The following is a 26,626-nucleotide window of genomic DNA, read 5'->3' on the forward strand; positions in this document are numbered from 1 at the left end:
ACAGGAGGGGGAGCCAAAGCAAAGGCTGGTGTGACAGTAACCCCCGCCCCTCCCCCGAGGCGCTGCTCCAGCAGCGGTGCGCTGCCGACCTTGGGGATGACCCCGGAGACGCAGTGCTTGGACGATGCCTGTGGAAGTCCCGAATAAGAGAACGATCCAGGATGTCCCACGCCAGAACCCAGCACCGCTCTTTGGGACCGTACCCCTCCCAGTCGACCAAGTACTGGAGAAGCCCCCCACAATGCCATGAGCCAACAGACTGTGGACGGAGTATGTCGGGGGCCCCCTCGACGTCCAAGAGAGCGGGAGGTGCATTGTGGGGTCCAGCATGAGACAAGGGACCAGCTTCCACCGTCCCGAGGAGAGATGCATGAAATTAGGGTGATACGGTAATTGACGAAGCTGTAATCTGTACGTCACCTCAATGACTCTCCTCAGGACTTTGAACGGCCCCACAAACGACGGGCTGGGCAGGCGGAGGGGCTGGTCCTTCGTAGAAAGCCAGACCCTGTCACCGGGGTGAAAGACCGCGGCCACACTGCAGTGACAATCAGCCTACGCCTTCTGCTGGAGGACGATGCACTGGAGACGGGTGTGCGTGGTGTTCCATACCTCCTCGGCGCACTGGAACCAATCGTCCACCGCAGGAACCTTGATCTGATAGCCTAGAACACACTGAAAGGGTGTGAGGTTAGTGGAGGAGTGACGGAGGGAGATTTGTGCGTATTCTTCCCGAGGCAGAAACGCAGCCCACTCCCCTGGCCGGTTCTGACAGTAACTACGAAGGTACCTACCCAGTTCCTGATATACCCTTTCTCCCTGCCCATTTGATTGGGGACGGTACCCTTAGGTGAGGCTGACCATGACCCCCAGTCATTCCATGAAAGCCTTCAAGACACGGGAGGTGAACTGAGGACCAGGGTCAGACACGATGTCCTCCGGGAACCCGTAGTGCAGGAAGACATGAGAAAAGAGAGTCTCCTCAGTTTGCAGGGCCGTAGGGAGACCAGACAGGCTTTGGAAAACCAGTCCACAACAACCAGGATGGTGGTGTGCCCCTCTGAGGGGGGAAGGTCTGTGACAAAGTCCACGGAGAGATGAGACCAAGGTCATTGTGGAACCGGCAGTGGGTGGAGTTTGCCATACTGGAGGTCCCTAGGTGTATTGCTTTGTGTGCAGGTCAAGCAGGAAGAGACTTAAACCTGGACGTCCCAGGCCAAGGTGGGCGACCAGTACTTGGCGAAGAGCCAGTTGATAGTATGGGCTATACCCAGGTGCCCCAAAAGTGCTGTATGTGCCCAGGGAGGAGACGGCATGTAGATACGCCCCTCGGGACAGTGGTTAGGTGAGGGCTCCTGTCGCAGTGCTCGACGGATGTCCCTGTCCACATTCCACACGACAGGAGCCACGGTGCAGGACAGGGGAATAATGGGTGTCACTTTCTCCCTCCGATCCTCTGTGTCATGCACCCGGGACAATGCATTGGCCTTAATGTTCTTTGATCCCAACCGGTAGGAGAGGGTAAAGTCAACCCTGGCGAAGAATAGGGCCCACCTGGCCTGACGCGGGTTCAGTCTCTTCGCTGCTCGAATGTACTCCAAGTTCTTGTGGTCCTTCCAGACAAGGAATGGGTGTTTAGCACCCTCCAGCCAGTGCTGCCATGTGTTCAGCGCCTTCTTGACGACCAACAACTCACGATCCCCCACGTCGTAATTCCGCTCTGCGGGAGACAGCTTCCGTGAATAGAAGGCGCATGGATGGAGTTTAGGCGGCGATTCAGTGCGATTGGGATAGAACAGTCCCAACTCCAACCTCAGAGGCGTCCACCTCCACGATGAAGGGCAGAGATGGGTCAGGGTGAGCCAGAACAGGTGCGTCAGTAAAATGTTCCTCGAGCGCACGGAAGGCTTCGTTGGCCTCCCCAGTATAGCACAGCTGTCGAGGACCTCCCTTCAGTAGGGAGGTGAGAGGGGCCACCACTGTGCTAAAAACCCTAATGAAGCGCATGAAATAGTTAGCAAAACCAAGGAAGCGCTGCACCGCCTTGATGTTGGATGGAACAGGCCAGGACAATACTGCACTGACCCTCTGCTCTTCCATCTCCACTCCCGCAGTGGATATCCGATAGCCCAGGAAAGAGATCGCCTGCTGAAAGAAAAAGCACTTCTCCGCCTTGGCGTACAGGTGATGCCCTCTCAGCCTCTCCAAAACGGACCTGACAGGAGACTTGTTGCTCGCGTGTAGTGGAGTACACCAAGATGCCGTCTATGTACACCACTACCCAGCAACCCAACATGTCTCTAAACACCTCGTTAATAAATTATTGAACCACTGATGTTGCATTTGTCAGGCTGTAGGGCATTAGGGCGGCAGGGTAGCCTAGTGGTTAGAGCGTTGAACTAGTAACCGGAAGGTTGTGAGTTCAAAACCCCCGAGCTGACAAGGTACAAATCTGTCGTTCTGCCCCTGAACAGGCAGTTAACCCACTGTTCCCAGGCCGTCATTGAAAATAAGAATTTGTTCTTAACTGACTTGCCTGGTTAAATAAAGGTAAAATAAAAATAAAATAAAATTACCCTGTATTCGTAGTGCCCGGTGTTGGTGCTGAAGGCGGTCTTCCATTCATCCCCCTTAGCACCGTGCATCTGTTCGATCACAGTGGGTAGGCAGGGGATAACTGAATTTAACAGTTGCTTTACTCAGTATCCGGTAATCGATACAGGGGCGGAGACCTCTCTCCTTCTTCACACAAAAGAAGTTGGAGGCGGCCAGAGAGGTGGACGGACAAATTAATCTTTAGTCCAGCGCCCCCTGGACATAGGCCTCCATGGCTTCGGTCTTTGCATGTGAGAGAGGGTAGATGTGCCCACGCGGGAGGTTAGAACCAGACAGTTGGTCGATATTGCAGTCCCATGAGCGATGTGGGGGGAAAGCACGTGGCACGAGTCTTTGAAAAGGCCACCTGTAGGTCCCGGTGCTCCATAGGGTTAGGGACGTGGGTGGTTTCCACAGAGGTGGCACAGATTGACACAGAGACATCTCCCCTGAAACCTAAAACTGCACGGTGTGCAGGAGAGTTTAAGGTGGTTGTGAGTAAATGTGAGGGAAATGGGAATCGTGGTCTGGCACACCAGTCCTGTTCCGAGGGGACGGTTGTCTAGGGCAAGGACTGGGATAGGAGTTAAAAAGGGTCTAGAGGAATGCGCAATGATAAGGCCACTGACCGGTCTAGGAAATTGCCTGCAGCACTAGGGCAGGACTCAGTGGGGGGCCAGGATAGTTAGGGAAGGTGACAGGGAGAAGGACGGGCTGGGTGGACAGAGAGGAGCAAGGCACGTCCATGCCTAACTCTGAAGGTGCAGGAGTGCTCTTCTGCCTGTTGCTTAATCACCTGGTTCTCCTTCTGGGACAGGTGTTACAGGGGTGGTCCCGCAGTAGGAGCAGAGACCCTGTTGATGTTGCTGTTGGCGTCCCTCAGGGTGAAGGTGCGTCGTGCCCACCTCTATGGGCTCAATCTCGCTGGAGGTTCCTGGGAGATACCCGAACCCCCGGGATGGGCGGCAAAGGGCACGCAGGAGATTGTCATGGTGATGAGCTGGTACAGCGTGAGGCCCTCATCGCAACAGGCCAGCTCGGTCTGGATGTCCGCCTGTAGCCGGATAAGGAAAACCGTCAACAGGGCCTGGTCGTTTCAGCCAGTGGACGAAGCCACCGTCCGGAAATCCAGAACGTACTCTGACGCTGTTCTGTACCCCTGGCGTATACGGAGGAGACGCTCACCTCCCTCTCAGCCCTCTGTAGGGTGGTCCGTCCCTCTCCCAGATGATGTGCGCTCACTCCAGAGCCCAGCCTGTCAGCACCAAGATCACCAAGGCTACCTTGTCCCTCTCAGAGGCCATCCCGGCATGACGGGCCAGGTGGTGGTCACACTGCAGGAGAAACCCCCTACAATGAGCTTGGGTGCCGTCAAACCCCTTGGGGAGCGGCAGGTGGATGTTGCTCATTGGACTAGGTGATGGTGGTGGGGTGGCTGGAACAACCGCGGGGAGCTGGGAAGGTGGTGGTGTAGCCTGTATTTGGCGTACAGCCCGAAGCACCTCGTCCATGGCAGTCCCGAGGCGCTCCAGGCACCAGTTGTGGTGGTGGAGCTTTGCTCATACAGCTGAGAGGTCGGGATGTCCTGCTGCTTCCTGTTTTCTTGGGTCGGTTATTCTGTCACTGGTGTAGAGAGGAGTAGGCAGGAGGCAGTCGCAGGTTTAGAACTACTGAATTTATTTAAGCACCATAGATCAAAGTGGGACGAAACCCAAACTTTGTTGTGCTCAAAATATATGTTCATATACAAAAAGGCCCAGGGCGAACCCAAAGTGCAAAATGTAAAGTACTCAGGAAATAGTAGGAGAGATTCCTCTCAGGAAAACAAGTAACATTTACAATGTCCGACGAAGACAAATGGCAGAGGGAGTATGTATATACAGTGATAGAGTGGGGATTGGAACCAGGTGTGTGTAATGATGACGAGACAAGTACGGGGTGGATGAGTGAAGGGCGTTTGCCAGGAGTAGGTTCGGCAGCAGCTAGAAGGCCGTCGACGCCTAACGCCTGAGCTGGACAGGAGGGGGAGCCAAAGCGAAGGCTGGTGTGACAAACGGCAAATAAGGCATCTAAGCTGAGAAAATATGTTGGTGTTTGCAGTGAAACATCTGTTTTTATACAATATTAAAAATGGCATCGTAACCAATAGAGTTACAGCCTACTTCATTTAGTGAGCTGCTTTTTTTTTATAATCCAATTTCACAAGCATGGCCATGTCTCATATGTTTTTCTTCAGCATCTGGCAACATACAGACTGTCTATTGTCATGTGAGCTTTTCATACAGGCGTCAATCTTTAGAATGACGCGATGCTAGTATTGGCTTATTTTTATTGTCTCTTTTGTCCAGTCTTGTGAGGTTGAGTTATGCTGACCCCCATTGAAAACCCCTATTCCTGTTAGTGTGTGTTGATCCTAATTGGACCGTGGGGTGTGTCACATGATTTGTCCATTAACCCCCAGGGCTCTGATTGTTGGCGTTATGTCCTGTTTCCGGCCCTCTACTCCATTGAGCTAAAACTGTCATGTCGAGTTTATTTTTGTGTGACTTTGTAGTTAAAAATCGTCAATCGTTGTTTTGAATCGGGCTTGTTGTCTATAATGAATCTGTTTATACACATTTGATTTGTTTCAATCACTTCGGCTGAGTTCCTGTTTGGCGAGTCAGAGATGTAAAGCGTGTCGGTAGCCTGGAGCCTTGAGTCAGAGGGATCAGGAAACTTGAGTAGGGCTTTATTCAGGTCTTTGTGTTAGAATTCCTAAGCCTCGAAGGGTTTACTGTAACAGTGCTGATGTTGCACCCTGTTCAGAAAGAACACGATGCATATAAAATAGAGTGTTTGGGAGAGGAGTGCTTTCTGTGGGCTGTGCATGAGGCAACTCTTCATGTTGTTTGCATAGATATTCTTGCTGGTATTCTTATTCTGCTGCCTCTCACTCTGTGAAACTTCTGGTAATGTAGGCCTACTGTATGTACCTTGGTAAAACAGAGCTCTCACACTTGCAATATTCTCTGCTGCCTGATCTTGTTTATGGCCCTTCTGTGAATAGTTTATTTATATATATATTTTCTTTTTAACACATTCTGAAAACCTAGCTGCCTTGAGATCCCGGATTACCTTGTATGCTTCCTGTGGCAGAAGATTAAAGGGCATTTAAATATGTTTTCCAGAATTTGTTTTTCCAAGTGTTTTATTTGAATGTAAATCTCACTGACCAGGATGTATAAATTCAAGCCTGATCCCCCTCCACCCTCATTTAACTGAGTAAGTGTGGACAAGCCGTAGCCAAAGGGATTACTTGATAATTAAGTTCAGCTGATGTTATTGAAATCTAAGGACAGACAGATTCAGGGAGGAGGCATTCCTAACTAATACGATTAAGATACATATCTTAATGTTCAATCCTCTATAAACAAGTGGAGGTTTTATTGCCAAGATTAAAACAGGCCCGAAGACAGGGGTTGTGTTTAATCAAAGGTGGTGATAATAATGTATATAGCAATGCGAGGTCTCAATATACTGTATTGCAATCCAGAGAGAAGGTTCTGAGCTGTTCTGTAATGGTTACCTTGTATTGAACTTATTGTCCCGGTTTTTCATGAGAGCTAAATTGGGCTATTAAAAAAAAATGGGTTCCATAAAAATGACTTATTTCAAAACAGAGCTTAATGTAATAGTACCAATAGTTGATCTACTTTGATCCTACTATCCAAAGCAATGTGTGCCCATTTCAAACATGGCAAAGGAGTTTTTAATAACCCTTTTTGGTTATTGTGTAGAACTCAAGCCATGTTGTTAACAGATTGTTAACTTCAGCCCATGTAAACAAATGATCAAATCAAAAAATCAAATCAAATGCATTTGTCACATGCACATGGTTAGCAGATGTTACTGCGAGTGTAGCGAAATGCTTGTGCTTCTAGTTCCGACAATGCAGTAATAACCAACGAGTAATCTAACTAACCATTCCAAAACTACTACCTTATACACACAAGTGTAAAGGGATAAAGAATAAAGAATATGTACATAAAGATAAATTAATGAGTGATGGTACCTAACATTCTAAAGTAATGTTAGGTAATTTTGCTCTAGTCAAAATACTATACTGTACCTCTTAAGTTTTGTATTTACAACCTGTTAATAATGCCTTATAAATGTTATGAACCTCGTGTTATTACAGTACAAACTCACCTTTTACAAACATCTTGTTCATATGCGTAGGCGACAACAACTCGTTGTGAACTCAGATGGATCCTTCCCAAAGTTATATGACAAGCAATTATCTTCTGTGGCCTTCACACTCATTATTGAAACTGTAGGACAACAAAAACATCAAGCATTTGGCCACATTCATCTGCTACATTATATTCAACATGTCAGAGTGCAATTTATATGTAAAGGCCTCGTCAGAGAACACTTGAGTAAGCCACCTATCCTCTGGTGTCGGGACACACAGTCAATAACAGTAATCATCTAACCATTTGTTTCTCTCTCTCTCGCTCTCTCGCTCTCTCTCTCTCGCTCTCTCGCTCTCTCTCGCTCTCTCGCTCTCTCGCTCTCTCGCTCTCTCTCGCTCTCGCTCTCGCTCTCTCTCTCTCGCTCTCTCGCTCTCTCGCTCTCTCGCTCGCTCTCGCTCTCTCAGTTAGCAGCTCCAGCCATGCTTTATTGGACAAGTCCCTGGAGGAGAACTTCATGTTCCCCCATCGCTTGAGGCCTGAGGACGAGAGCCAAAGTAAGACTATTCACTTAGACACAGCCACAGCAAGCTGTTTGTCATTAGCAGACCAGGAGAAGAATTCATTATTGACTTATTGACATTATTGACACAGTTGCGTAGAACACTCTCCCCTATCGTTAGTGAAATATGGAAAGTGTGTACGGAACCCAACTTATTAAGTGTCATTAATGGGCATGTGTGTCAGGGTCATTAAGGCTCAGGTGTCTGTCGTTATTCATTGTTTGCCTTATAGGGCTGCCATTTCTCTTAGGTAGTAAGTAGTTGTCACGCCCTGACCTTAGAGAGCATTTTTTAGGTGTCTCTTTTTGGTTTGGTCAGGGTGTGATTTGTGTGGGCATTCTATGTCCTTTATTTGTGTTTCTATGTGTTGGCCGGGTATGGTTCTCAATCAGGGACAGCTGTCTATCGTTGTCTCTGATTGGGAATCATACTTAGTTAGCCCTTTTTCCCTCCTTCAGTGTGGGTAGTTAACTTGTTTTGTGGCACTAATGCACTGTAAGCTTCACGGTTGTGTCTTTCGTTTGTTGTTTTGTTGGCGACATTTTGAGTCAAAAGGAAAATGTACGCTCACCAAGCTGCACCTTGGTCCACTTCTTTTGACGGCTATGACAGTAGTATGTGTGGTCTGCAGAGAGTGAATTAAACAATTGAAAGCACTAATCTAATACAGTGTTTGTCACAGCTTTTACAACATTGTAATGTGTCCGTCTTGAAATTTAGTTTAACACAAAAAGTCTCATCTGCCTTGTTTATTCATGACAAAAGCATGCTTGTATTTATAGTAACCCATCAAACTGCATGCAATAAAAACAATTTTATTACATTTTCCACCTAACCACTTCTATTAGGATATTTCCGCGTCCCAGAAGAGAGGGATGGTGTCACGTCCTGACCTTAGTTCCTTTTTTTATGTCTCTATTTTAGTTTGGTCAGGATGTGAGTTGGGGTGGGCATTCTATGTTTTTGTTCTATGTTTTGTATTTCTGCTTTTGGCCTGGTATGGTTCCCAATCAGAGGCAGTTGTCAATCGTTGTCTCTGATTGAGAACCATACTTAGGCAGCCTGTGTTTCCACTATGATTTGTGGGTAGTTGTTTTCTGTCTCTGTGTCTCTGCACCAGACAGAACTGTTTCGTTTTCGTTCGTTCTCTTATTATTTTTGTTTTTGTGTGTTCAGTTTAATTAAATATTAACATGGACACGTACCACGCTGCATATTGGTCCGATCTTTCATACTCCTCAGAAGAGGAGGAAAGCCGTTACAGATGGCTTTCTTATGAACGGTTTCACTCCTTCAGGACCCTCACACATTCACTTGGTTAGATTCCCCATGCCAGTTATGGAGCCCCTAAAAATGTATATTTTCCTCTTCCAGACTGACATTCCCTTCTGCTGATAATGGAGTTGTTTCAATGTCTGATCGTTCACAAATGACAAGCTTCATCAGACACAAAGCAGCGTTGTTAGTTTGAACTATGAAATGCTTTTGAATTGTTTTGTTGGTGTCTTATTGGAGAAATGCTAGATATCTCCTGCACTACACCTTAGGCAAGTTCAAGCGCAAATGGAATTAGTCTGAAATGGACAATAACAGCTCCATACACTAAGCAGGGTTTCTAAGGTCATTTTAGTCAATTCTGGTTGATGAGTAGAAACTGTACTGAATATGTACTGATATGAGTAATTTGTGCATGATTGTGTGAGTGTAGCAGACTCCAGACACCAGTGAATTAAATAGTTAACCAATAGCTACCCAGACTATCTGCATTGACCCCCTTTTACACAACTCTTTTGACTCATCACATACGCTGCTGCTACTGTTATCTATCATATTATCTATCCTGTTGCCTAGTCACTTATATGTACATATCTACCACAATTACCTCGTACCCCTCCACATCGACTCGGTACTGGTACCCCGTGTATATAGCCAGGTTATCGTTACTCATTGTGTATTTATTCCTCATCTTGTTTTATCTCTGCATTGTTGGGAAGGGCCTGTAAATAAGCATTCCACTGTTAGTCTACACCTATTGTTTACAAAGCATGTGGCACATTTGATTTGGATTTGATATTTAATGATGGCCTTTTGTTAAGGCTCAGAGATGCTTTATAAAGAGTTTTCAATGTCAAACTAAATAGAAATGTTCTACTGAATATGCTGTATCTGGTTTGGTATCTGCTGTTCTTGGAGGTAGGCAGAGTTGTCTGTTTATTGCCATTATCGGAGTCTGGTAAATGTGCTCTCAGATAATGCATGTCAGAGAGCTCCTTTGGTATGAGTGGAAAATGTCACTGACCCCTGTGAGGTTACCACTTATGTGGATCACTCTGCATTGCTTGTCTGAATGTGTTCAGAATTACAGTAGAAACAGTAATGCCCACAAACTGTGGTATCTGTGCCGAGGATGTGTCAGCAATCATGAGATTATCACTCCAATTCTATGCTGTCGTTGAAGATGAAGTCTATACTGTAGCTAATTTACTGAAACCATAATGGTTTCAAATGATAATTGCGCTGAGATTTGGTTCATTTCTGCATATTTCACCCATGGGCATTTGGAGTTTCTTCTTCCCATCTAAGGAACTATTGGTGGAGTGGAGTACACAGTTAAGGAGTTGTGGCGCAGTGGTCTAAGGCACTGCATCTCAATGCTAGAGGTGTCACTACAGACCTGGGATCGATCCCTGGTTTGATCCTGGGCTGTATCGCAACTGGCCATGATTGGGAGTCCCATAGGGCAATTTGTTCTTAACTGACTTGCTTAGTAAAATAAATAAAAATCTCGTCATACTTCTGAAGCAGGATGCCATGTTGACCTAAATTGGCATCAGATAAGGATAATTATTTCCGTGGGTTGTGTCTCCATTTCATTCATTTGTATAAATGCTGTCAACTCATTTGATTACAAATCTATTTCAGATGTAGTTTCCCTCTTGAGTTCCATGTTGACGTCATTGAATACAGTACAATGTTAATGGTATCATACAGTTACAGTGGCCAGTGTTGAGCAAGAATGTGTGACAGGTCCATAGAGTCAGTCTCAGACCTAATGAAACTCTTTATCCTCACTCCTGCAGTTACCTCCTGTGATTTTGAATCGCCTTGCTCCTGGAGCTTCTCCAATCACAGCAGCAGATATGATTGGAGGGTCACATCACCACAGCAACACAGATCCAGCACACAGGCCATGAGACCGGTCAGCGACCATTCGGAGGGGAGCTCTGATGGTAAGGGAGGAAGCACAGTCACAAATTGTGTTTTTCACTCACACTTTTAATGTGGTACTCCTTTTATCTCACAGAGAGCATGGTGTAGTATACTGTATTCAGAGAGACGTAATGGAGTCATTAGATAGATGGTGTTGAGTGCTGGGAAAACAGGCAAGAGAGAAGGGGAACAATTTTAAAATGTTGTTTCGCTCTATAATCAACATTTTTTTTTTTTTTTACTTCTGGGAAATTATTGTCTGGTTCCCTCCCTTTCTAGGTCACTTCCTGCTTTTGAGTGCCTCTGCGGCCTCCAGGGCATCTAGAAAGTGTGAATACAACATCACTAGTCCAGTGGTCTACAGTAGTGGTCCGCTGTGCCGTCTGCAGCTGGCCCGCTTTGAGTCAGGGCCCACCGCTGGAAACCTCTCAGTCTTAGTGAAACCAGTCGACTCGGCATCTGTCATCAGCACAACAGCTCTCAGTGGCAGCGCCCAAGATGGCACCAGGTCAGCAAGGCCTTATGATTAGATTTTATGCTCATGTTTAGCCATTTGTGTTTCAATTGTATGCTTGTTCACTTGAACATTCCACACAACTTTTCAACTATTTCTATTTTGTATGCTTACAGTAGTAGCATTTACTGTACTAGCTCTACACTGCATCCATGTGTAACTCACTTACGGTACTTACGGTACTCTACAATGTATCTTGAGTACTTTATTTTATTTTATTTTACCTTTATTTAACCAGGCAAGTCAGTTAAGAACAAATTCTTATTTTCAATGACGGCCTGGGAACAGTGGAACACTGCCTGTTCAGGGGCAGAACGACAGATTTGTACCTTGTCAACTCGGGGGTTTGAACTCGCAACCTTCCGGTTACTAGTCCAACGCTCTAACCACCGTTCTTAGTGATGAAATCTGGCAGTGAACTCAGAATCCTATACACATCCACCTAATACAGTAGTGAAAGAAAGGGGCCAGCATTGCATTGAAACACTGCTAGTAACTATAAGGTACTCAGTCTGTTGATGGATTGAAGTGGTTGTTTTAAGAAATACATGGATTATTCTGCTATAATGCACTGAAGTGCAGGTCCTTGGGATGCCTAGAGGGACTTGACATACAATAAGCTTTAAGTATGGCATGGAAATACCACTACATCCCTTGACATGGAGAGAGATCATCTTTGTGTAACTATTGTTGGGCAAATGTCCTTAATATTGATCTAATGTTGGGCACAGGCATTCTGGGACCAGATAAAAGCATTTTGCTTCCAAATGCAGACCCTGAAAATGAATTTGGACATAATTGGCCTGGACAGTAGCGTGGAGGGATGGGCTATGGCTATGCAACAAGGTTATACCCTGGCCTCTTTATTTGGAGAGTAATGGAGTGCTTGTCCATTATGAAAAAGGTTTTAACTCACAGACTGTAAGATGGTGAGTACTGGGGATGACAGGTCACCTTAATCTCCACTGGAAGCAAGACATACTGTATAAACAGGGGTGGAAGGGGTGGAAATATAGAAGAAACAGATGGAATGAATGAATAAAATGAATGAAAGCTTTCAGCTTGACAAGTTGTTTTTTCACAGAATGTACAGTACTGTATAATGTTCAGCACTCACCCACAGAATGTACAGTACTGTGTAATGTTCAGCACTCACCCACCGTAATGTGCAGAGACATTTGAACCTATTAGCTGAGGTAGTAATAGAAGTGAGCTTTTAAGAGCATCTCATTTGGGGGGCTCACGTGGATAGATGGTTGTTGTATGGCAGAGACAGCATAGAGTTAATATGAACAGTGTATACTATATGTTGTCAAGAAAGGATGGAATCTAGACAGTTTGAAATGAATTTTATTTGGGCAAAAGATATACAAAAATATTTACAATGTGTCGCCAGAGGATAGCACATGATTAATTAAAACACTTGTTTCTAAAGTGATGTAAAAACATATGATTAGACAAAATGACAAAGAAAGACATTACATTCACATTTCCATCCCAAAAAGTGCCACTGCAGATTGCACTTGAAAATAGTTTAAGTGAGCAGATGTTGAGATGGTGGACATAATATGTTACGTTATGCTGACTTCAGTTGAGAGGGAAATGTATAAACCTCCATTTAAAATGTCCTAATATAATCTTTAAGTGTAGTATAATGGTTGCTTGGGTATGAAGATGCAACACATTCCTCCCATAAAAGTGAAGTTGTTTGATGATGTCCCCACAAGGGAGAATGTTCCTTGTTTTACTATCTTTGTGGGGACTTTTGTGGATTATATGTCCCCACAAGCGTAGAAGAGCCAACCCACACACACATGCACAGTTAACCCTCTCTTTGCTTGGAACAGGGCCCAGTGGGAGGTGCTGGAGACGGTGATTGGAGAGGTGGATGAGCCCTTCCAGGTGACCCTGCTCTACTCCACTTGCCTGGGGAAGGATAGGGGGACTCTGGCTCTCGACTCCCTGGAGCTCATAGACTGTGACATGGGTAAATTCTGAATTACATCTCCGAACGTTAATAGAAACATAAAAATGCTATAATGTTTTTCCGGGAACTAATCTGGAAACTAAATGTGAACTCTTTCTTGTTCCAGGTCACCATGAATTACAGCTGGGCACAGACTGTGACGAGATCACTTCTTTCCACTGTGAGCTAGGAGGCTGCATTGACAAGACTAGAGTATGTGACTTCCACAGTGACTGCCCCCTAGGGGAGGATGAGGGATTTATCTGTGGTGAGTCTAAGGCCTTAAAAGGATACTGCGAGATTCTGGCAATTAAGCAGTTTTTCTACTTTTTCTACGCAGAGTCAGATGAAAAGTAGAAAAATGTATTGATTACCAGAATCCCGCAGTATTCCTAAGAGCAGCTTCAACAGTGCAACAACGTCACATGACATTACTGACGTTGAATTCAGGTTCCAGATTTTTCATGGTCATCATGTGGCTAGGACAAATCCTGGGCCCTATGTATGTGTACCTTGCATCTGATCTTTCCAAGAAAGATGTTGTCGAATATGTGTGTATATTTCATCCAAACATCATACTTGAGAAATCTGAATAAGTTGTGTAACATTCTGAAATTTCAAATAGGCCTTCACCATAATTCATTGCCAGCTTTGATTTTTTTTTATTTTATAAACCTCACCAAAGTAAATCTTATAACGTAGTGATCAGATTATGTTTGAAACAGCTAACCCTAAAGGAAAAATAGTTTCAGCATCTTAAATCACATCGTTTTTGGTTGGGTATTCTCATTGGATTAAATTAATGCAATTAGAAGTGACGAGAGTGATGTGACAAGCCACAAAGACAGAGTGTGGTACCACTGGCAGGGTGCATGCCACCTGCATTAACTGTATTAAAGTTTAAGGCCATGATGAATTGTTAATCCTTTCACTGGAGGCAGTGGATTAGCCAACAGTAAGTGCTCTCCTTCTCTCTACTGTGTGTCTCAGTCAGTTCCTTCTCTCTACTGTGTCTCAGTCAGTTCCTTCTCTCTACTGTGTCTCAGTCAGTTCCTTCTCTCTACTGTGTCTCAGTCAGTTCCTTCTCTCTACTGTGTGTCTCAGTCAGTTCCTTCTCTCTACTGTGTGTCTCAGTCAGTTCCTTCTCTCTACTGTGTGTCTCAGTCAGTTCCTTCTCTCTACTGTGTGTCTCAGTCAGTTCCTTCTCTCTACTGTGTGTCTCAGTCAGTTCCTTCTCTCTACTGTGTGTCTCAGTCGGTTCCTTCGCTCTACTGTGTAACAACCACTAGATGGGCATTGCATTAAGAGACAGAAATGTGCCAAAAGAGTCCTTCCACTAAGGCTAATCTTTTTCTTTGGACCATTCTCTGTGGGTTCAATACATGTACTGTTTCTCCAAGACACCACTTGGAACTGAAATACCATTATTAAACTGGCATTTGAATGTAAATGCTCGTTTAAACGGCAGCTTTGTGAATGTATACAAAGGGAATTGATTAGTTAGTGACAACATGAAGGTAGCAGTCAACGCTTGCAGCCCTTGCATCAATGCTCACATCAACACCATTAGTCATAAAAGCCCTCTTAACACTCAATCAGAACACATTCAATGCAAAGAATGGTTCAGACATGGAGAATACAACTTGTACCTCCCAGTAGGTAATTAAGAGGCTATTCTCATTGACAAACATTTAAGGAGAGGCAGCGTGACAAGATTTCAATTGACATAATATGTACATCAGTGGAGGCTGCTGATGGGAGGACGGCTCATAGTAATGCCTGGAATGGAGTATATGGAATGGTATCAAACATGTGGTTTATACTATTGAATTGACTCCATTCCAGCCATTACTATGAGCCGTCCTCCCCTCAACAGCCTCCACTGATGTACATAAACTTTTCAATGTAGGTTACAGCCTTACTTTTCGTTGTTGCTGGCAATGTGACGTTCTTGTTCTGCAGCTCCAAATTGACCGTAAATATTAGTATCACAGCAGCCACTGGTACTGGCTAGCCAGTAAGCTTGCAGGCTATTCAACAATGCAAGCAACTTTTCCTCTAAAACATATTAGCTAGCTACATTCTTGAATAATGCAGCTAAACCATAGTACACTCTTGAGTAATGCAACAATTCACAAGCACGTGAATTGTGGGTTCATTTTTTCGTTCGTACACGCATTAGCTAAATGTAGTTTGCAAGACAATAAAACAGCTAGCTATCAATGCTAGCTAGTAACGTTAGCATATCAAACATGAATGTTTACCCCTCTCATACGAGTATAAAACTACAGTTTCAGCGTATTAAAGTTACCATAGAACAAACCGCCCACTGGGCACAAACTGGTTGAATCACCATTGTTTCAACGTCATTTGTCAACGTATTGTGACATTGAATCTACGTGGGAAATACATTGGATTTGAAAAAAGTAATCAACGTAAACTCTTTTGAGGGTGAAATTTCAACCACAGGATTATGTCATCATGATAACCAAATGTAAACAGAAAAAACCTTGCATAAAATATGTTTAATTTGTTTAGTTTGTTCAACGTTATATCCACTAACAGAAAAAAAACAACAGGCAGGGCAGCACCTCCTACTGGAGAATTGATCTATCAACAGCTACCCTTTTCTCCTATCCAGGGTTTTAACCAAGCCCTGCTTAGCTATTTGTCATTGACTATTACCAATGTGCCATCGTGAGAATGATTGTTGAAAGAGCTCCACTTAAAAACTACTAGGTTGCTATCAAAGTCATACCAAAGGGAAGGTTTAACAGAGCAAATTTAATGGGACCATACTTTATCGCATACAGCGGCTCCGGAAAGTATTCAGACCCCTTCACTTTTTCCATTTTTTTTTTACGCCTTATTCTAAAATGGATTAAATAAATACAAATCCTCAGCAATCTGCACACAATGCCCAATAATGACAAAGCAAAAACAGGTTTTTAGACATTTTTGCAAATGTATTAAAAATGAAAACAGAAATACTTATTTACATAAGTATTCAGATCCTCTGCTGTGAGACTTGAAATTGAGCTCAGGTGCATCTTGTTTCTATTGATCATCCAATCTGCAAATTGATTAGAGTCCACCTTCGGTAAACTCAATTGATTGGACATGATTTGGAAAGGCACACACCTGTCTATATAAGGTCTCACAGTTGACAGTGCATGGCAGAACAAAAAACAAGCTATGAAGTGGAAAGAATTCTTGACAACCAAACACAATTCAGTACCACTTTTGAAATAAATAAAATAGCCTATTAACTTGTTAACAAATGATATGCTGGATTCACATTTCCAACTCAACCATCTCATTTAAAAGTTGATATTTGGTTGTGTTCTCAACCAAACACAATTCAATACTCATGTTGTAATATATTAAATAGCCTAAAGTTAAGGTTATCTAACAAACGAATGTAACATTCAACTTTGAAATTAGTAACACATCTATGGCCATATTTTGAGGTTACTCTAACTATACATTTCTTCTTATGTTATTACTGTATATAAAGCGTGGATGTTCAAGATAGGTCAGTAGAGATCTTCACAATTGCTGTTAAATTCTGTGCAGCATCTCAAACTGCATTGATCACTTGCACCATGTACTTTTAATGTAATCTCAACTGCAATCCAGGTCATTTGCATCTGTCTTTAGACGAAGTGCAGCAATAACAGATTAATCTGATATATAAAAAAACTAAATATCTGACATTGTATTCCCATGAACTTTAGTGTGCTTTTAAAGGGATACTTCAGGATTTTGGCAATTAAGCCCTTTATCTACTTCCCCCCGAGTCAGATGAATTGGTGGATACAGTTTTTGTGTCTCTGCGTGCAGTTTGAAGGAAGTCACTAACTAGCGCAATTGCTAACTATCGTTAGCGCAATGACTGAAAGTGCATGGTAGCTGTTAGCATGCTAGTAGATACCAGTCATTGCGTTAATACGCTAGATAGCATTAGCTCACAAAACTACCTCCAACTTCCTTCATACTGGATGCAGAGACATAAAAATGGTATCCATGAGTTCATCCGACTCAGGGGAAGTAGATAAAGGGATTCATTGCCAAAATCTCAAAGTATCCCTTTAAATGGTTGAAAGCGCAGTTAGACATTTGGGTGCCAACTAAACCAAAAACCAGACATTGTTTTTCCATTGGAATTTGGTTGTGCTTTTAGATGGTTGAAAGCATAGTGAAAACACATTGGAAATTCAACTAACTTTTGTCTGTCTTTAAAGTGGATATCCAAACATAGGGCGGCGCACAATTGGCCTAGCGTCGTCCGGTTTTGGCCGGGGTAGGCCGTCATTGTAAATAAGAATTTGTTCTTAACTGACTTGCCTAGTTAAATAAAGGTAAACAATATACTGCAGGTTGTAATCTTATTGATCAACTTCTCTACCAAATATTACCCAATTATCCATGTTGAAATGACGTGGTGTGCCAAGTGGGCAGGCTTCATTTTATCAATATCATGGAAGTCATTATATGAGGTAAACGCAAAATTGCGACTGAAAACTTTGATAATTCCCTGGTGAGTTGGTTAGCTTCTTGCTGCACGCTTCTTTCCTGGATGGTGGCCCAGAGCAGCCAAGGGGTGAAAAATGCCATTGAGATTTCCTTTCTTAAAGCTTTGTTGACAATATCAGAATGTAACTGTAAGCTGTTACTGCAATTTCAGGTGAAAACTCAATTGAAACAAGTCTCAAATATCCTGAAAATGGCCGTACATTTCAGCTGTTTCAAAAGCATTGTTCTGCTACCAGTATTTCTATTGTATGAATGTTGGGCAATTCTGTTTACACTACCCTGCTTAGACCTAATAAGACTTATTGAATAGTGTGACCCTGATGAGACGCTGTGGGTTCAGCACAGTAGAATAGCCTTTCTTTTGCATACTCAAGAGACACTACATTCTGAGAGGAAAAGATCATGTGCTGGGAGTGCTCAAATTGGTGTACAAGGTGGTCTTTGAAAAGGGGAGTCTGTGGACCTAGTCACTATGTCCTATGTTTATAATTTTCTAGAAGCTTTCATTTGTATAAGCTGTATCTGAATTTATAAGGGTATAGGGTACTGAATGAGCCACTGTGTCCCCTTGCAGACACTCTGCCTTATGGAGCCCACTGTTCCTTTGAGCCTGGGTCCTGTGGCTGGTCAACGTCCAGTGAGCTGTCCTCTTGGAGGAGGGTCAGTGGGGAGGAACTGGAACACAGTAAAGACATGCTGGGGACAGCTCTGCAAAACACCCAAGGTAAATGGTGCAAAACACACCAGGTCACTCAAAGGGTACCAGTCTTTAAATGGCTGGCTAACACTTTATTTGAAGGGGGTATACATGGCACCTTTATCAGGCTAGACATAAATAGAGGTTGGGTATTGCATTGTGCTGTATAAAGTATCAATTTTACTCTAGACTGGTCCTCATCCTGTAAATTGAGTATTGTTTCCAAAACATTGGGAATCTAATGGCTTAGTACAGTGTTGTGTCTTTGGCTATGCCGGATTAAGTAATATGACATGCTATTCTATAAAATAATTTCTCCGTATTATATTACCTGTTATATATTATATTATTATTATATTATTAATATTATTGTTTGAGCTAATCATGTAAATGTAATTAACTAGAGAGTCGGGAACCACAAAATAATATTTATAGAGCTGTTATCTTCCGAATAAACTCTAAAGACCTAGTAATATTTTACGTCAATAGCAGTCAATATTAATCGTAATCTTAATTCAGTCTCATCTGAAAGTTGTAAATTCTTGGTTATCTGCACAAACCCTGGCTAACAAGTTGAACCAGCAATACAAAATTGGGTTTAATTATTTATTTACTAAATACCTAACTAATCACACAGAATTACACATACACATAATTAAATCATAACTTGATTACAAATGACGTATTAAAGGAAAACGTCCCTAGCGGGCGAAACAGATATGACAACTTGTTACACAAAAGAAAAGGGGCTGGGTTTGAGTGAAAGAGCGAGAAGACTGAGGAACAAAGGGCGAAGCTGTGCTATCGTAAATACAGTATCTTATGCATTCTAAATTACCGCCCATTTGGAAAAGGAAAATGCAATAAATATTTACTCTTGCGCTTCGGTAGGTTGGTGGTAGATGGAAGGCCGTGTTGCCCAACCGAGTCCTTTGAAGAATGTCTCTGGTTGTCAATTGGATACGTTGTAGTAACGTCGTTGTGTGATAGACGGGATACTCTGTCTGTTCCTTCCTAACCCTCGTTTGCAGCGTCTGTTGCTAACTCAACGGCTAGCAGGTATCACTTCCCTAGTGAATAAGAGTTCAAAGTTCATACCATTCGCAACCAAAGCTCCCGCTGATGTTGGCTTCGTTCTGTAGTTATTATCTGAACCATTCTGACATTGGACCGTCATCCTCACGTCCTCGGAACAGGAGGTTATATTGTCATCAAGGCTTTATATAGGAAGGGAGAGGAGGGCGTGTTTGAAAACTTTTATAGACCATGTCCCTTCACAGGGGCGGGCCACTGATTGAGCAGAGACCTTATGAAAACCCAAATCTCACATTTTAGAAGCAAAAATCACATTTCATCCCATCACGAATAATTTCACATTCAAACATTTAAATTGAACAACAATTCCATGTGAATCCGATAACTCTGATGTGTAGACTTTCCACTGTAGAGTTTGTCATCTTATCATTGATGAGAATGTCTCAGATGACAACCGAACTGACATCATATTCATTTAGTACCACTGCATATGTTCAATTGGTCGGATTCCCAGAATATAGTTAATTTCCCCCCACCTACTGATGTTCCCAGAATCTCTATGTTAACCAAGGGTTTGCAAATGTAACATTAGTAGGGTAGAGAGAGGAAAAAGGGGGCAAGAGGTATTTATGACTGTCATAAACCTACCCCCAGGCCAACGTCATGACAACAGTATTTCCCAAACTCGATCCTGGGGAACCCAAGGGGTGCACATTTAGTTTTTTGCCCGTAGCACTACACAGATGATTCAAATAACCAACTCATCATTAAACTTTGATTATTTAAATCAGCTATCTAGTGTTAGGGCAAAACCCAAAACTTGCACCCCTTGGGGTACCCCAGAACCGAGTTTGGCAAACACTGGCTTAGTCAGTCAAGTTCCACTGCTTTTCCCCTCTATTCAGGGAATGATTAGACCTGGTACACCAGGTGGGTGCAATTAATTATTAGGAAGAATAGAAAACCAGCAGGCTCCAGACCTCGATGTCACGTTGGTATAAAGGTTTTGGGAGACAAGCGCAGGAATGCATAATAGTTTTTAAAATTCTACTCAAAGGACAGCATGCCGAGTAAAGGCACGGTGGCGAAGACCAAACAAACATTATACAAAACACAGGGTTGAAACGAAAACAAAAGACTGAGGAGTACCTCAGATAATAACACACGCACACAATGATTAACACACGGGACGAAACCCGTAATCATCTGCGCAATCCACAATGACACGAAAGCCAAAACAGACAGCACAGGTACTCACACGAACCAACGGACATTGTAACAATAATCAACAAGACACTGGTAAACCAAGGGCACACTTATTCAATTACTAATCAGTGGGAATAGGGGACAGGTGTGTGTAATGAAAGTACCGGAGGGATCCGTGACACTCGTAGGGTAAGTTGAATAATCCTGCCAGCAGGCTCCAGACCTCATAGGGTAAGAGTTGAATAGTCCTGCCAACAGGCTCCAGACCTCATAGGATAAGAGTTGAATACTCCTGCCAACAGGCTCCAGACCTCATAGGGTAAGAGTTGAATACTCCTGCCAGCAGGCTCCAGACCTCGTAGGGTAAGAGTTGAATACTCCTGCCAACAGGCTCCAGACCTCATAGGGTAAGAGTTGAATACTCCTGCCAGCAGGCTCCAGACCTCGCAGGGTAAATGTTGAATACTCCTTCCAGCAGGCTCCAGACCTCGTAGGGTAAGTGCTGAATACTCCTGCCAGCAGGCTCCAGACCTCATAGGGTAAGAGTTGAATACTCCTGCCAGCAGGCGTCAGACCTCGTAGGGTAAATGTTGAATACTCCTGCCAGCAGGCTCCAGACCTCGTAGGGTAAGAGTTGAATACTCCTGCCAGCAGGCTCCAGACCTCGTAGGGTAAGTGTTGAATACTCCTGCCAGCAGGCTCCAGACCTCGTAGGGTAAGTCTTGAATACTCCTGCCAGCAGGCTCCAGACCTCGTAGGGTAAGTGTTGAATACTCCTGCCAGCAGGCTCCAGACCTCGTAGGGTAAGAGTTGAATACTCCTGCCAGCAGGCTCCAGACCTCGTAGGGTAAGTGTTGAATACTCCTGCCAGCAGGCTCCAGACCTCGCAGGGTAAGAGTTGAATACTCCTGCCAGCAGGCTCCAGACCTCGTAGGGTAAGTGTTGAATACTCCTGCCAGCAGGCTCCAGACCTTGCAGGGTAAGTGTTGAATACTCCTGCCAGCAGGCTCCAGACCTCGTAGGGTAAGAGTTGAATACTCCTGCCAGCAGGCTCCAGACCTTGCAGGGTAAGAGTTGAATACTCCTGCCAGCAGGCTCCAGACCTCGTAGGGTAAGTGTTGAATACTCCTGCCAGCAGGCTCCAGACCTCGCAGGGTAAATGTTGAATACTCCTGCCAGCAGGCTCCAGACCTCGTAGGGTAAGTCTTGAATACTCCTGCCAGCAGGCTCCAGACCTCGTAGGGTAAGTGTTGAATACTCCTGCCAGCAGGCTCCAGACCTCGCAGGGTAAATGTTGAATACTCCTGCCAGCAGGCTCCAGACCTCGTAGGGTAAGTCTTGAATACTCCTGCCAGCAGGCTCCAGACCTCGTAGGGTAAGTGTTGAATACTCCTGCCAGCAGGCTCCAGACCTCGCAGGGTAAGTGTTGAATACTCCTGCCTTTTGGGGTTATCACTGAATATATTTGAATAACATCCTTTGGAAAGTTTGTAGATGATTTACAATCAGTTATTATACTTAAATACATTCTCTCTAGCCCAGCATGATGTGGTGTGAGGTAAAACGTGCCATGTTTCTGCAGAATTGATTTCCTGTCACTGACTTCTGCATTTCAGTTTATAGCTCCAATTGGTTTCATTCCAAGTTGACAAGCACTGCACCAAGGCAATATATATTGTTTTGCAGATGAGGACTGAAAGGCTGTTCTCTTCAGAGCTCTATCAGTCATGCCCTTTTGAGTGGTGCAAAATTATGTCAGTGTTCACTCCCCTCAGTGTTGCGGTTATTGTCTCCCCCCAAGGGCACTTCCTGTTCCTGGCGGTGAGAGGGAACAGTTCCAGTATTAAAGCGTCTGTCCGAAGTTCCTCATTCCCCCGACCGGTCTCTACCATAGCCTGTCAGGTGAGAAAAATAGACATATCTTTCCACCAATGGCTTCCTTGCAATCTCCCCTACTAACTACATGCTCACTGATGACTCACGGATGAGTTCTCACAGAGGACGTTTTAGAAACACCCTCAAAGATGCCAGAATCTCACAACCGTAGCAAAGTCAGGTGGTCACAGCGGGTCTATCATAACAAAGAGCTGCTCTAGTACCACACACAGAATATTAAACATCATACAATTAAGCCATATTCAAGTCTTCAAATGTCATGAAATTCACCGTAACGCCTGTTCTCGATGTCTCTGTCTGCAGTTGCATTTCTCCCTGTATCTCTATGGGGAGTTTAATGGCACCGTGTTGCTGTCGCTAGAGGATAACAGTACTGTTGCATCCCCGTTGGTGTGGGAGAGGTCTGGACAGTGGAAAGACAACTGGCAGGACATCACTCTGCAGCTACCTGCCCTCCTCAATGGGTACAGTGCCTTCATTTACTGCTAAATTACTGACCAGAAGTGTCAAACATACAGCACATAAAAGCTCAAAGTTCATTTCTTGAGTGATTGTAGTTCAGTAATTAATGATGACTGTGTTAGTACAAAATATATTTTTGTAGTATACTGTATAGGAAATGCATGTATGTGAAAGAATTTGATATGTGAAAGAATTGAAGGTACTTTTTGGTACTTAAACTAATATGAAAATAATGCCACTCTGTGTTTCCCTCCATTCATGGTGATGTGTGTTTACCCAGGTTCCACCTCAAGGTGAAGGCTCTGTGGGGACCAGGCTCCAATGCTGACATCGCCCTAGATGACATCGCCCTGGGGGCAGCATGCTTTGACACAGGTAGCCCTCCATGTAACACAATCTGTACACAAAACAAAGGCAGCTCTCATTATAGATACTGTAGCATACTGTGTGGCTAGAGTACAGTGGGCAACCATTTGGAGGGCTCCTAGCACGTCATTGAATAATCTCTCAAACAAACAGTGAAAGAGTAAAACTCCCTAAATGTCTTAAGATTACACACTGATTGAGAGGGGCCTCTTTCATAAAGATATAGCTAATAAGATTCCTTAACCCATTACAGTCTAAGCCCAGTACTAAGCTGTATTCAATTGTTTTAAGGAGGTCATACCAAGGATCATTTAGCTATTTGAATGTGTATTTTAAGACCCCTTGAAGAATCAGAAAGGATTTACTACATGGAACAACAGTCCCAAAAAAGGAAGTTTGCTCTGAAGTGTCTGAGAGATTTATCTGAGAGATATAAGAAACATCCGGGAAACATTTGTAAATATATTTATATATTTTTACATTCAACCCCTTATTTTTGGCACTAAACAGTCTCTACATACAATGAGTATACCAAACATTATGGGCACCTTCCTAGTATTGAGTTGCACCCCCCCTTTTGCCCTCAGAATAGCGGCAATTCATCGGGGCACCAACTCAACAAGGTGTCGAAAGCGTTCCACCTGGATGCTGTTCCATGTTGACTCCAATTCTTCCCGCAGTTGTGTCAAGTTGGCTGGATGTCCTTTAGGTGGTAGACACATGGGAAACTGTTGAGCGTTAAAAAAAAACAGCAGCGTTGCGGTTCTTGACACAAACCGGTGCGCCTGGCACCTACTACCATACCCCATTCAAAGGCACTTACTGTAAATCTTGTGTCTTGCCCATTCACCCTCTGAATGGCACACATACACAATCCATGACTCAATTGTCTCAAGGCTTAATAATCCTTTTTCAACCTGTCTCCTCCCCTTCATCTACACTGATTTGAAGTGGATTTAACAAGTGACATCAATAAGGGATCATAGCTTTCACCTGGATTCACCTGGTCAGTCTAAGTCATGGAAAGAGTAGGTGTTCCTAATGTTTTCTAACACTTTTTTACATTCGTTTTTTTCTACTGGTACCGGGGGAACTTCAGACGAGCAACCGACATGTGCGTGTTCGTGAGAGTCGCACCTTTCCAAATTGTTCGTAGGGCAAATTGTTCCGACGCTACAGATGATTTTGTAAGAAGACCGATTTTCGGGATGTCTCATGGTCTGACAAACACCGCTCCAGCTCTGTCACCTTTCACCCCAGATGTGGAGGTGCGACATCGGCGGATCGGTGGATTGAGACGCATCCAATGCAAAAAACAACAACAGATATCTCGAGCTTAAACTGCCACATTTTGATGGGGATTTTTTATTATGCCAATTAGATTTACACAGGGGGCGCGGACATCGACTCTAGGGGGTTAAAGGCCTACTGATGCATCCCCATGAAGTTGCAAATGAGACCTTTTATCAAATCCAATAATATTTTATTGGCCACATTCACATGTTTAGCACATGTTTAGCAGTGTAGCTAAATGCTTGTGTTTCTAACTCCAACAGTGAAGTAATACTAACAATTCACAACAATACACACAATACACACAAACCTAAAAGTAAAAGAATGGAATTAAGGAATATATAATGAGCAATGTCGGAGTGGCATGGTCTAAAATACAGTAGAATAGAATCCAGTACACACATATGAAATTAGTAAATCAAAAATATGTAAACATTATTAAAGTGACTAGTGTTCCATTATTAAAGTGACTAGTGTTCCATTATTAAAGTGACTAGTGTTCCATTATTAAGTGGCCAGTGATTTCAAAGTCTATGTATATGGGGCAGCAGCCTCTAAGGTGCAGGGTTACGTAACCGGGTGGAAGCCGCCTGGTGATGGCTATTTAACAGTCTGATGGCCTTGAGATAGAAGCTGTTTTTCAGTCTCTTGGTCCCAGCTTTGATGCACCTGTACTGACCTCGCCTTCTGGATGACAGCGGGGTGAACAGGCAGTGGCTCGGGTGGTTGTTGTCCTTGATGATCTTTTTGGCCTTCCTGTGACATCGGGTGCTGTAGATGTCCTCGAGGGCAGGTAGTATGCCCCCGGTGATGCGTTGGGCAGACCGCCCCACCCTCTGGAGAGCCCTGCGGCTGATGGAGCATTTCTTATGACTGGAAACAATAGAGCTGTTGAAGCACAATCAAAGACAGAGAGGAGTCTTAACCGAAGAATGATGCACACAGATGCGATGGCTAACCACGGTTTCCAACGCAGCTGGAGTGCTCCCCAGGAGGCCCAATGATCCACACACTGGCTGATTGCTTCTGAAAGAGGGAAACCGACGTCGAATGCATCTCCCCGGGATTCGAAATCTGCAATCCGACAATAAAATTGTACGCCAACAATGGGTTCCAGTGTCAAGTTATTGTCACGCTCGAGGACACATCTTCTTCGCTCCGTCGATTCTTCTCTACCATGAAACTCTTTGGTCCGAACTCTGGAGAAGCCTGCCAACATTAGTTTAATTTGATAGAAATTGACAATGCGGTTAGGTAAATGTTGGGAGAGAGGCGGGAGGGCTTGCAGAGTCAGTCTGGTGCAAGGCAAATGGTTCTGGTGGCTGCGGGTTGTCGACGCCAGACAGGCACCAGTTGGGCGTGCTATGATCGGCACGCAGATTTATCGGCCCTATTACGTTTTACTGTAGCACATCTCCAGAATTCCACAGCTAATTACAGCTCCTAAGTCATAACCGCCCTTATTGTCTCCTGCTAAGACTTTCACGATGTCCTCCCTCACAATTATTACTTATCTCCTGAAGCCTTTGTCTTTCTCCACAAGTCTGTCTGTCTTTCTTATTCTATCTCCTCAATCCTGCAGCTCATGCCTTTTTATATACTCAACTGGACTGTATCCTGCCCTCACAAAAACACATATATGCTCTAAATCCTATCTCTGTCTCCGTCTTTGAAGAAACCATAATTAATAGACGTCGTATGAAAGAGAATGCTTTTCTGGTCCGTCTGTAGACTGTAGAGATGAATGTGTCTCTCTCCCTCCTCTCAGATCTCAACTCCCTGCTGCTCGGACACAGATTCCTCCATGAAATGGACTCCATCAGTGAGCTGGATTTCTTCAGCCCCCTGCCAGAGCCCTCTGCCTCAGGTACACTACCAGCTGTTCTAATGGAATATCTTTAGCCTTTCTATGACCAATGGCCTTTGCAATTAGATTTTCGTAGAGCTTTTCCCCTCAATTTGGCAAATTGCAACAGGTGCATCCATTAAAGTAATTTCCTTTGAATTCCTCAGCAGCTGCTCCACTATATGTATGTCTCTCTCCCTTCCATGCAACACAGGGAGTTTGTTTGTTGACTGACATGTGACTCATGTGTCTGTCTCCTCTCCTCA

General features: G+C 44.0%; 1 protein-coding gene across 2 annotated transcripts in view; it reads left to right on the top strand.

Moving 5' to 3' along the window:
* Nucleotides 1–26,626, top strand: part of ltk (leukocyte receptor tyrosine kinase) — a 73,099-nt gene that overhangs the window by 25,146 nt on the left and 21,327 nt on the right. For both annotated transcript variants that reach the window (XM_036962441.1, XM_036962442.1), the window contains exons 3-12: nucleotides 7,238–7,327; nucleotides 10,414–10,563; nucleotides 10,823–11,051; nucleotides 12,905–13,044; nucleotides 13,151–13,291; nucleotides 18,134–18,283; nucleotides 22,299–22,399; nucleotides 22,697–22,857; nucleotides 23,136–23,230; nucleotides 26,283–26,381. In XM_036962441.1, coding sequence (XP_036818336.1) covers nucleotides 7,238–7,327; nucleotides 10,414–10,563; nucleotides 10,823–11,051; nucleotides 12,905–13,044; nucleotides 13,151–13,291; nucleotides 18,134–18,283; nucleotides 22,299–22,399; nucleotides 22,697–22,857; nucleotides 23,136–23,230; nucleotides 26,283–26,381 — 1,356 coding nt within the window. The remainder of the gene's footprint in view (nucleotides 1–7,237; nucleotides 7,328–10,413; nucleotides 10,564–10,822; nucleotides 11,052–12,904; nucleotides 13,045–13,150; nucleotides 13,292–18,133; nucleotides 18,284–22,298; nucleotides 22,400–22,696; nucleotides 22,858–23,135; nucleotides 23,231–26,282; nucleotides 26,382–26,626) is intronic.

This window comes from Oncorhynchus mykiss, chromosome 25 (genome assembly GCF_013265735.2).
Source record: "Oncorhynchus mykiss isolate Arlee chromosome 25, USDA_OmykA_1.1, whole genome shotgun sequence".
Taxonomy (NCBI): Eukaryota; Metazoa; Chordata; class Actinopteri; order Salmoniformes; family Salmonidae; genus Oncorhynchus; species Oncorhynchus mykiss.